Below are 12,501 nucleotides of genomic sequence, written 5' to 3'. Positions count from 1 at the left end.
TTTGAGGCTTAAAGCAGACATGCACAATAAAAACATCCATTGCAGAATCTACAAAGTTCCTCACTGCATAAACATCAGAGGAATAAAAAACAAAGAAAGTAGTCTTATATATGGCTTTGTTGTTGTGCCAGTACTTCATGTTATACGATCACTGCTTGTTTAGTCACATGACTCTTACACATAGCGAATATTAGTTCTACTTGGTCAGGAAGGTGTCACGTGTACTTCCACATTATGTGCAACTCTATGAAGAGACAATTTGTTTTGTTCCTCTTTGTGTAATTGCTCGTAGCTAGTGGCTCTGGTTTTATAGGATACCGCACTGTAATTCAAACCCAATACTCCAACCCATTTAAAGTTTTGAAATGGAAAAGATCTAACCACAAAGAGGGGAAAACAATGACCAATTAATATAAAATTAACTTTAAGGATAAAACTTAAATACAATTTTTTAAGTGTCGTATATTAAGTTTTCAATTAAATTCGAATATAGAATTACATTCACACACATGATTGTATTGAATTTAATTGTATTTGTAAAAGTTAACATTGTTTGTACTGTATAGGTTAATTAATTTAACTGATATCAAAATTTAATTGGAAAACTGAATGTATAAGAATTATACTTAGATTTTGCTCTAATTTTAATTCATTGAACTTTTCCAAAGGCACAGATAGAATTATATACGTAATTCATGCACCTCACAAAAAGTTGAGTGAAAATGTACCGAGGCATTAAGTGGAAAGCAGATTGAAATTCCATGGAATTTAAGCAATAAACACTTCCACAAAACAAAACTATAAGAATATATGCTAAGGAATCATCTCTCAGCTCAAGAAATTTTGTTGTTGTTGTGCAATATATATTAAAAGCCAAGAAATGCACGTGCCAACTGCCTAATAAATTCTGGTAAACCTAAAGTTATTTGTTTTCTTGGTACTTGTTTGTGATCTTCAATCTACTTCATAATTTTTGAAGCAGGGGTTCTTGATTAGCAACAATGCCCACCCACAACAACAAAGATAATTGAAGCAAATGATAAATATAACACCGCGGATATTTGATTACACTTATTCAGAACTCTCACTCCAGTTCTTAATAGCCTGCACCACTGCTTGTTTCACCACTTGAGCATTAATGCTTTCGCCTTGTTCTTCATCCTGAAAGAAACATTTCAACATTCTTACCGCTAGTTCTACATATGTATGTATGTATCTTCATTAATTGTTGGTATTTTGTTACAGAAATTTAAAAAAAAAATTTAAATGATCTTACTTCTCCTCCAACTGCTTGTAACCGGAAATTATCAGTACAAGAAACCCTAGCTTCAAGAACAGTAAGACCCAGTTCTTCGAAGGCTTCCAATATGGAGACAAGCAGGCCTGGGCAACTCTTCTCTGATAACACATTTATTAGGTAGCCCTTCTCTAGGGTTGTTACAGAAACCTGTGGAAAATTTACTAGCTATAGGTTAATACGACTAATAGAAATGTTTTTTGTGAAAAATAAGGAAAATAAGAAAATTAACTTAAACATTTAGAATTGCATTGATGGTGGGAGAGAAGATAGAATAGATGTTAGACTACGTATGTACCACAGGCAATGGATTTTGATCACTTGAGGTTCTTGAAGTTGCTATATCTTGATTCAGTCTTTCTACTTTCTGCTTTAGCTCTTGAATATACTTTGATGCGTCTATTATGATTGAGTTCTCGTTTAGCTGCCAAACATGCACAAAATAAGTAGCTGTGAGTTAGAATCCAATTGTGCATATTTTATATTCTATCCTTAAATAAGGACCACAGAATTTTTTTCAACATTAAGTTAGGGGTGGGGGATTAAATCTTAGACAGGGACGTGCCAACTAAGCCAATGCTTATTGGCAATTGCAAACTAAGTTGCATCTAGGTTACCAATATTCATAAAAAAGAGAAAAAGAACAAGAACATTGTATCTGGGTCGTTGAGATATCACCCTCTCACTTAATTATCGGTCTAGTAACTTATGTTTATTAATTTATTCTAAATTGTGTCATCATGGAATGAGAGAGAGAAGAGAGAGAGAGAGAGAGAGAGAGAGAATAGGAGATGAATATATTGGACTGAGGTGCATCTATAAGAGTTTAGGATATGTTTGGAACAGAGGGAGTTGAGTGGAGGGTAAAGAGGAAGATGATCATAGTATACAAAAATCTCCATCCAAATATAGAGTTAGGAAAAACATGAAAGAAGACCAAATCTGGAAAACAAAGTATTCTAATAACAAAACAAAAGAAGAAGGATGAACTGAAGGAGGAGGTGAAATTAAAAGTGAGAGTGACAATTCTGCTTAACGGAACATTCTTATGTAAAATGACCTAATCCATGAGAATATATGTAAGAAGAAAGCCAATGGAAGCAAAAGCCTCAGGAAATAAAGCAGGGAATTACAGCATGAGAGTTAGTAATGGAACGAAGTAGTTGCAGCTTCTCATGCAGTGCTGCCCTCTTGTGCTCCCTAGAAACCATGGGATATTGTTTCTCTTTATCTTCTTTTTCTTCAGCTTTCTCTTTCTCTTCCTATGAACCCTTCTGTGAGGCTCTTAGGCTGTTTAAAAGTAAGGGATGAGCTCTCAAATCGATATGATCTTCTGTTTGCTAGCTTCCACATGACTGCCTCAGTTTCTTCACAACAAAATACAATACAAAGTGGAGCTCAACTTACCAAACTGCCCTTTTGATCATTCAAATATATATATATATATATAATATTTATTTTTCCCCATTTAAAAAAAGAAGTAAAAAATAGCATTTTTCTAGCTACTTTGTGTAGGATTTGGAAACAAACAATTCATTAAAAATGAAAGAATTTTCCTCATCTCCAAAAAGAAATAAGAAGCGCATTTTCCTAAATAAACTAATAAACAGATCAACTAAGTTGTTAAATGATAGCTACTGTAAAAAAAGTTGTCTATCAGAAAGTTTCAAAGCAAGTTTAATAAAAGATTTAATAATTTGTTATTATCATTATAATATGACTTTCTACACAGCCAAGTTTTTAGGATGAATAAATAATTTGCTATATAATATGCGTATAATTAGTTTTTTAAGTTGTTTAGGTTTTTTTTTTTTTTTTTTTTTTTTTTTTTTTTTTAAATTTCACTCAAGAATAATTATATGTAATCATTCTTAAAAAAAAATTTCAATAAAAGGTTATATCCAATACCTTATGAGTAACTCGTCATGTGAGCCATGTAAGGATACATTTTTACTAATTAGAACTTGTCATGTAGTAAGTTGTGGTACAAAATTGTGTCAAAGTTGGCATTCTCAGCATTACTCATACCTTATTCCTATAATATTATTTCACTCCGAAGAGGAGGGGCAGAAGGACAGAATGGTAAAGAGGAAATGAGAGATGGCATATAACTTAACGCGAGGAGGGAACGGAGGGAATCATAAGCTCGTGATGGTGAGGGGAGGTAGGAAGTGAAAATTGGCCATCGAAAGAAGTGTAGAGGAAGCAACAAAAGGATGTTTAGTTGTGATTTTGGAATGCCTCCAAACACTCCTCACGGGGGGACCTTTTTTTTTTTTTTTTTTAAGCCTCTTTCCCCTCCTCTCTCACCAGCCGGCCCTTTGTGCCCCCCCCCCCCCCCCCCTCTCTCTCTCTCTCTCATATGTATGCCACTCTGCTACAACTTCTCATCTAATGAGATATTGAGATTTATAAATCCTTCCTCTCGGAATTTGTGAAAAATATTTTCCTGCCATGGAAAGAATAAAGTCAGCATGCATATATATGCACACTTTCCATAATGATCTAATGGTGATTAGTAAGTATTAGTTTGTTTGTCATGTTTAAAGTTTTGAGATAATAAAAGTTCATCAAAACCACCTCATTTACAACGTACATGGGGTAAATTGAGGGGTGGTAGGAATATCATAAATTTTATGAGTAGTATAAATTACTAATGTTGATCTTTAACCACAATTAAATTATTTATTTATTATGTTAATGTAACGTTGAACAAATTGAATGTAATTGTCTTTTTTATTAAAATTTAGACAAAAATGCAAAACTGACCCTCTAACTTTCACATTTTTTCATTTCAGTCCTCTAACTTTCAGTTTTATCAATTCAGTCCTCTAACTTTCAATTTTTGTCAATTCAAGGCTCCGTTACAAATCTGTTACCTACTGTCGTTACACACACCAAAATGACACCGTTTTGCTTTTTTTTTTTTTTTTTTTTTTAATTCAGAATTAAAAGAAAATTTAAAAAAAAAAAAAAACAAAAACAAAATACCTTGCTGAATCAAAACGATGTCCCTTGAATCAAAACAAAACAAAAGGATTCCAATCCTTAACTTTGAGAGAGAGCGAGAGAGAGAGAGGGTGAGCCGGTTTGAGAGAGAGAAAGAGAGACTGAGTTCACCGACGACTGAGTTCGCTGCCCCTGCTCGCCGTGTAAACCACCTCACTGCTTTGCCTTGACTAAATCGGTGATGGGTGTGCTCTGCCTTGCCTTATCGTAGCTCTTCCTCGCCTGTCCTTGGGTCGGCTCGTGGTGCCTGACGTGTGCAAGAAGAGTGCCACGTCCTATAGATCGTTCACAAGTTCCTTAACAGATTTGGAGTTGGAATCGGTGGAAACAGAGTTTCCGATACTGATACTCGACGCGCTATCTAAGAGCGCAGTGGTCATGTGAGGGAGTTTCAGCTTGGAAGCGGTGGATTGAGCCGGTTGAAGTCCTTCTTTCGGTGTAATCAAAAGCTTTGACTCGGAGTCGGAAAGGTAAAACTCGAACTCCTCCGCCATGTAAGCCTGGTTCAACAGTGCCGCTATGGCTCGGCATCAAATCACTGCCAAGAACATCACCACAAACTGCACAAAACCAAAAATAAAAAAGTTAAAATTTTAAATTTTGTTTATTGTGTTTGGTTAGCGAGAAAATGAAGGAAAATAAGAAAGAAAGAAAATTGAGTGTTTACCTCGATAGTGTTGGGAAAAGAGAGAGCGACAACATCGCCGAGATGGATTCTGGAGGCGAGTAAGAGAGAGGCGGCGTGATCGACGAGGTGTTGTAATTTTTCTTATTTTCTTTTAATTCTGAATTAAAAAAAAAAAAAAAAAAAAAAAAAAAAAAAAAAAAAAACCACATGCAAAAACGGCGTCGTTTTGGTAGGTGTAACGACAGCAATAATAGATTTGTAACGGAGCCTTGAATTGACAAAAACTGAAAGTTAAAGGACTGAATTGACAAAACTGAAAGTTAGAGGACTGAAATGAAAAATATGTGAAAGTTAGAGGGTCAGTTTTGCATTTTTACCTAAAATTTATAATAGTTTTAAATTTTAACATTTTTCTTTAAAACTTGTTGGAAGAGCAACAGTAGTTTTGCAATATAATATGTGTACATTATTGAGGAGCCCTAATTTAGAGAGAGACCATGCAAAATGCATTTGACTTTGATTTATTTTACGGTATTTTTACTTTGTTGTACTAAAATATATACTCAAATACATTTGATGCTAATAAACTGGTTGTTCTACGTGTACTTGGCAATATATATGGTACATATTGTATTACTGGCAAATTTACAATGTCTATATAAACAATAGAATAATGCTAGAAATACAAACTATTTTACAAAATTTTTTATAAACTGCTAATATGGTGAGTGATTATTGGTAAATGAAAAAGTGATATTAATAGTAAGTCTAAATGAAAACTAATAAAAGATTGATCACATCAACAGTTTATAAAAATGTTATAAAATAGTTTATAACTATAACATTTATCTAAAATCTAAACAACATTGTCTTTTTCTAAGCACAATTAAATTTGATATTAATCATGAGTAAGTGCAAATTAATCACATCAACCACTAGTTAATTTTAGCTTACCAAATGAAATGACAACTCATTGCCAGAAACTAGGGACAGGTTAGGTACCAGAAACCATTGATGTGAAGATCAAGTGGCGTCCAAGTGGCAATAGAAGGCTTGAACCTATCTAATTACATTGATGTGAAGATCAAGTGGCGTCCAAGTGGCAATAGAAGGCTTGAACCTATCTAATTATCCGAAGTCTCCAGAGACTGATTTAGCTTTTGTTATAGCTAGGCTATCTCTGATCGATGAGTGTATCACGAGACGTGTTATCAAACAGTTGATACGCAAAGTTTTAGAGAGCAGATCCTTATTGCTTGCAACATTGTCTCCATTCAACACGGACAAATCACGTACCCACCCCTATTCACATGTGTGCCCATTAATCATTACAACACAACAACGCTCTCCATACATATACCCCTGCTCCAACCTTGTCTCTTGCCACCTTCCATTATAAAAATACTTTTCCTATACACTCCTATACAGTTTTAGATCTAATTTGATAATAATAATAATAAATTTAAACTTATGTAATAAATTAAATCATATACTTTTAAAAGTAACAAATTAAATACTTAACCAATACTATATTATTCATTCAAACGTGTACTTGAGATTTAGTTTGTTATATTTTTGAAATTATATGATTTAATTTGTTATTTTTGAAATTATAATGTTTAGTTTGTCATCTACTTAGACCATATGGTTTAAAATGTAATTTTTCTAAATAATAATAACTTGCTTTCAATCAAGCTGTATAGTGCATGAGTTATATATGGGGATTTCATTTTCAATTTGTTGAGAATCAATTGATTTTTTACTTGCTCTTGATTTCCATTAGAGTTGAAGTCAATATTACAAAAAAAATACTCTTTTTTTTTTAAGTGAATGTATCAATTATTGACGTAGTTTTCTTTTCAATCTTGACAGCCTCAGCATTCTTTAATTTCTTCAATGCTATACAATTGAGTTTGTTTTATCTTCAGGAAGCATCCAACTTTTGAAACGCTAAATGGCATAATACTGAACTTCAGCATTTTGTCAAATGAGCGTGACTGGATGCTTATCGAGAAGATGATATATTGAGAAAAAGTGGGAAAAATACAAGTTAAAACAGATAAGCAATTTGTCTTGGCACTTCTTGAAATTATTAGTATTTCTATTTGCTTCCCTTCAACTAAATATCTTTCATAAACCAGTCACTGAGTATTAAAAAAATAAAAATTGAGATTGAAAAAAAAAAAATACAAACGGTATATATATACAAGAATATATCGTAAGTGTCACAAATTAAAGGAGAAATTTTCATCTATTATAGATAGCTACCTCACGCTTTCTACGAAGAAAAAAAAAAAAAAGGGGAGGCAGGAAATTGTATACCTAGAACAAATGGGTTCATTAATTAGTTTACACCACTCAATCACATAACTAGTCACTAAGCTTTTTTTTTTTTTTTTTGATAGGAGTCACTAAGCTTGTTGATGGTTTGTTACATGCAAAAAAGTTGGAGATTAAGAAGATTCTTTTTCCGAAATTCATTGTTTTAATTCACATGTATTATAATGAAGAATTGAACGGATGGAGAATTAATGCTTTTACTAATTACTATAACTTTTTTTAATAAAAATTTTAGGAAGGGCTTTTACTATAAAGTATATATTCTAAACCTTAGGTTCAAAGTTATTGAAACACCTAGACCTAGGGTTTGGTAATTAGTACTATCATTAGCAAGTGATGTGAGTTATAGTAATCCATTGCTTACGTGTATGCGTTTTTCTGTCTACTTATATCAATTATTAATTATATCATGCGCACCCAAAACAAACCGAAGTGTCATATTTTATTGCCTAATCATGCAATTAAAGTAACATTAAGTTAAGAAATACTTCTCGTGGCATTCCTTTTTTTTTTTTTTTTTTTGAGAATCATTCTCGTGGCATTCCATATTATTTGAAAATGAATTTCAAGTCCATCATAAGATGACAAACTTATGAAGCTAGTTATCTAAACAAGTTCATCATCATTATCATCAATATTTTGCTTTCTTTATTTCTCGTAATATATACTATATATTTTATCCTTTTGCAGAGAGAAGCATTTTAGGATTCTTGTGACTTGCTAGCAAAACTCACGTGAGTCGCACTTCGGGAAGGTACATTCACATGCACATGTGAAATTAACAAATCTAATAAAAGTAAAAAGTTTTGAGTGGGAAGCCTCTGTTGAGAGAGAGAGTTCTTGTTGGCATTTAAAAAAAAAAAATTGGCCGTATTCTTGATAGCAATTAATTAAAGAATCTGCGAGGATATAATATGAAGTTATGAGATATGAAAACAAAACAAGATGTTTCGCTCTATATATGTGCATTCAATTGGAGTGATAGATCCTATCAAAAATAAAAAATAAAAAAATTGGAGTGATAGAAAATGTATAAATACAACATCAAATTATTAATATTCAACATCAAAATTATATATGTATGAAAAGTGTGTTTTTTATTGAAGTAGAGAAGTCATTTTCATGATGCAAACACACACACTCTCTCTCTTCAGACACCCGCATACACACGTTAGAAGAATAAAGAGGTCACTTCCCATTGGAATTTTAGCCATACTTTGCTGTTATAAGCTTTTTGTGGTCGGATAATTCTTATATGCTCTGGGAGCAATACTCCCCCCTCTCACATGAGGGGTGGGTCTCATGGTGGAACCCACGTGTGAGGCCCATCCCTCATGTGAGAGGAAGGAGCATTGCTCCTAGAACACCTAAGTTTTTTCCTTTATGGTAAGAGAATACTAGATGCTTTATGCAAATTAACAAATAAATTCTCACACGCTGGACAGCTATATTACATTGTCTCTTTTTGGATTTCTACATTGTCTCTTCTTTGGTAAAACTTTTTTTTTTTCCTTCCGAATTGATCACTGCACATTATCTCAAGCATCTATTGTTTTCTTATCTAGTATTACTATCTATATATACTAAAAATTTCTGCTATATATACATGCAAATCAACTCTAGATAAGTTAACCTCCACCAATATAAGATGTTTGGCTTTCTTGTTCAAGGTGGTAAAAGAATAAACTAATAGATGCCACTGCCCTTCATATATATATATATATATATATATATATATGTTCCCTCCAATTCTGATTGTTCTCGGTAATTCACGGGGAAACTACGTGCATAGGGGGGTTATTCATCCGAAGAAAATTACATGAATATTTTCCCTCATGATAAATGCAAGACGTGGACTGGACTATACGTGTAATGAGAGCTTATTGGTCAGTTGTCCAATCTCTTAGGACTGTTAAGTCTGTAATAAGTGTGAAAATGACAATCCTTTTGCACCATTCTCGAAGCCCTTGCTTAATAGCTATACTCGATTTCGGGCCCACGAAGTTAATTAGTAAACTTAATATTATGGTATTTCTTCGGCAAAAAAAAAAAAAAAAAAAACTTAATTATGGTATTCATTTTCTAATTTGTAAACACACAGTCTATGCATGTGTATTTTTTAATATTTAAATAACAAAAAATCTAATTTTACAAATCTCATACTACAAAATTTGACCAAAAAAAAAAACAAATCTCATACTACTATATATTTATGATGAATTAAACCTACAATCGTCCATTCCATTAAATTACATGTTTGTATCCCAAGCTTTTAGTTTTATTTCAAATGAAACATTTTTATACTTTAAAATATTTTTAAAAATCCTTACCACCGTCCAATAGATGGAAAATGTTTAATTTATTTATTTATTTAAAAAATATATGAAAAATGTTGACAAAGTAAAATAGACATAAAGAAAATGAAACCACTTCAATAACATGAAGCCTATATTGTAGTATATATTTTGTTTGTTATGTTAATATTTTCCCTCTATAGAATGACTTTTGAACACTTTTAAAAGTATAGATTGTGAAATATTTTAGAATATAAAAACAATTTTTGAAATAAAATTTAAAGTTGAAAACCAAATATGCAGTTTGATAAATAAATAAATAAAACTGCTAAGTTGCATAGTTATTGATATACTCAGCTTCATGATTTGGTTACATAGCCCACATCTTTGGAGGTGAACTATTAAAAAAGAATAATTGTCTAGCAACATCATGAATATGCATGATAGAAGCAAAAATGGTTGCAGCTGTTGTTCAGAGATTGCTACCATGTAGGTCACGGGGTCGGTTTGCAGCTGTAGAACATGAAATTATTTCAATTACAAAGGACAGAAGGATAATATGGAATATTATATAATATTTGGAGCATATCACACCACGCTAGCCTAGCTTGTCCCTTATTCTTCACATGTAAGCGGAACCATAGCAAAATCCACCAGTGAAAACAACCAAAAAACCACAGTTGCACAAGAGAGAGAGAGAGAGAGATATGTACCCTGCAGAGGCCATATCTATTAGACATATCAGAAGGGTGTGTTTTCAGTTTTTGCGTCTCTTTGTTGATTTCTGGATAGTGAATGAGAGGCCAGAGATTGTTGCATTTCGGCTTGATGTCTGATCTGGTATGCAAGTGCAACAATTTTCTTTAGGTCCCCCACTAAAATATAGGAGAAGCTTTTGATTTTCTTGGAATGAGGAGGAAGAGTTTTTTGACATCCTAGCATTTTGAAAATGACCTCTTCTCTGATTTGTGTACAATAGGTCTTACAATATGTAGGGTTACAACAGTATGCCAAAAAGGACATGCAATCACTTAGATGGAGAAAGTGAAAGGCTACTTTGACTCCCAACAAATAAGATCTATCTGTCTGTAATTTGAATGGCTCTTTTCCATGGTTAAGGTCTCAGATTGTCATGACGATATTAGATGCACGTTGATTTTTACAAGACATTGTGGATCACTTTACTGTTTACCAATAGTAAAAAGTAGGAAAAAATGGCCCACTACCATTATTTAGCAAAAAAATTATAAATCTACCGTGATTTTGAAAATATGTAGAGATATATCACCTCTTTGAAATTCGAGTTTGACGTGAAACTCGAGTTTAAAAAACTCGAGTTCTTTTAAAAAATATACTTTGAAAATTTTTCAAAATTTTTAAAAACTCGAGTTTCAAAAACTCGAGTTTGACGTGAAACTTGAGTTCCAAAAACTCAAGTTCTTTGAAAAAATATACTCTGAAAAATTTTCAAAATTTTTCTATAGTACTCGAGTTCCATAAACTCGAGTACCATAGAAAACTCGATTTCACTCAACTTGAGTACCCAAAAAGTGGTACATCCATACATATTTTTGAAACAATGATAGATTACAATATAGTTTGCAAAAAAGTGCTATTTGTCTATTTTACTGTCATGTGAAAGTTTTGTGCAATTGGTTACAGCTATAATTTTACTGTCATGTTATAAGCATAATACTTGAACACTGTTCATGTACTGATTCACTTGATTTTATGGATTGGAGTGAGATTCTACTATCTCTTCACGGGGAAAATAATAAGTAGTACTTGCACTCTTTTGTTTGATGCATTATAGAAGATAAGCATACTCAACGTGCAAATTGGTTATAAATAGTAGCACCTAGTTCTGCAGTGTTAATTAGATTCCAGATGATTTTCAAACGGGTTCAGTAGATTTTAGATGACTTTTTCTAATACAAAACCTGGGGCCCGCAGTAATGGTGTTGCTGATGGGCTTCTAAAACCCTTTGAAACCTATCATTGGATCCGTGACTGAAGGTTGTTGCCCAAAAAAAAAAATCGCAATTCATTGATCCATACGCTTTCTAAGGGTATTTGGATATTATTTATTACTGAAAATTGAGAGCATTTGCAGCAGTGGAGCTATAATGCTATAATGCTAAAATTTAGCTCTTCAAACCCAAAAACCTTGATGCAGCAGTGGAGCTAAATCTAAAAAATTTAGCTCCATTGCTACAGTGCACATCTATAAATAGATGTGCACTGTTCATAACATCTAAAAGAAAAAATATTATTTTATTAAATTCCTCTCTCCTCTTTTATTAAAAAAATATTTTTTCCTTTTTCTTTTTCTTTCTCTCTCTCCGGTGTCTCTTCTTTCTTCCTCTTTCTTCCTCTTCCAGTCCTCCATTTTAATCAAACCGACCTCTCTGCTCAGTCCGTTGCTCCAAAGCCCAACGCCGACCACTCCTCACTGCCCAGCGCCGATCGCCGATCGAAGTCCTTCCCAGCGCCGACCACTCCTCGCTGCCCAGTGCCGATCGCCGATCGAAGCCCAGCCCAACTTCGACCACTCCTCAGCATCGATTGCTGATCGAAGCCCAGCCCAGCGCCGACCACTCCTCGCTGCCCAGCGCCGATCGCCGATCGAAGCCCAACCCAGCGCTGACCACTCCTCACTGCCCAGCGCCGACCGAGCTCCACCCTCTCTCTGTGAGGCCTAGCGCCGATGTGGGTTTGCGTTTATGTTTTCCGATCTGTTGTGGGCAAGTGGGCTTGTGTGTTGTGTTTGTGTTTGTGGCAGTGGGCTTGTGCTCGTTGTGGTTTTTTTTTTTTTTTTTTTTTTGCTGTGGACTGCCGGTGGTGGTGGTGGTGGTGGTGGTGGTGGTGGTGGTGGTGGTGGTGGTGTTGGTGGTGGTGGTTGTGTCTGTGGTTGATGGTAGAGGTGGTTGAGG

At 33.8% G+C, this 12,501-nt stretch overlaps 1 protein-coding gene across 1 annotated transcript; it reads right to left on the bottom strand.

The window, feature by feature from the left end:
• Positions 1-809: 809 nt before the first annotated feature.
• Positions 810-2,658, bottom strand: LOC126697813 (uncharacterized). The gene is made up of 4 exons (XM_050394920.1): positions 2,431-2,658; positions 1,596-1,721; positions 1,277-1,447; positions 810-1,161 (listed from the first exon to the last, which is right to left on the bottom strand). Exons 1-4 carry the CDS (start codon positions 2,506-2,508, stop codon positions 1,072-1,074), a joined length of 465 nt encoding a protein of 154 aa, XP_050250877.1. The 5' UTR covers positions 2,509-2,658; the 3' UTR covers positions 810-1,071.
• Positions 2,659-12,501: the final 9,843 nt, after the last annotated feature.

The sequence above is a fragment of the Quercus robur genome, chromosome 8 (assembly GCF_932294415.1).
Source record: "Quercus robur chromosome 8, dhQueRobu3.1, whole genome shotgun sequence".
Taxonomy (NCBI): Eukaryota; Viridiplantae; Streptophyta; class Magnoliopsida; order Fagales; family Fagaceae; genus Quercus; species Quercus robur.
Note: the sequence above shows the minus strand (reverse complement) of the source record. Positions and strands in the feature narration are given on the sequence as shown.

What these genes read in the sequence shown, in the direction of transcription:
- LOC126697813 (XM_050394920.1), bottom strand. Translation starts at nt 2,508, where the DNA reads ATGGTTTCTAGGGAGCACAAGAGGGCAGCACTGCATGAGAAGCTGCAA. An exon ending in CCATTACTAACTCTCATGCT is followed by an intron (nt 1,722 to 2,430) that starts GTAATTCCCTGC and finishes CATGTTTGGCAG; the next exon opens with CTAAACGAGAACTCAATCAT. An exon ending in TACAAGCAGTTGGAGGAGAA is followed by an intron (nt 1,162 to 1,276) that starts GTAAGATCATTT and finishes TGTTTCTTTCAG; the next exon opens with GATGAAGAACAAGGCGAAAG.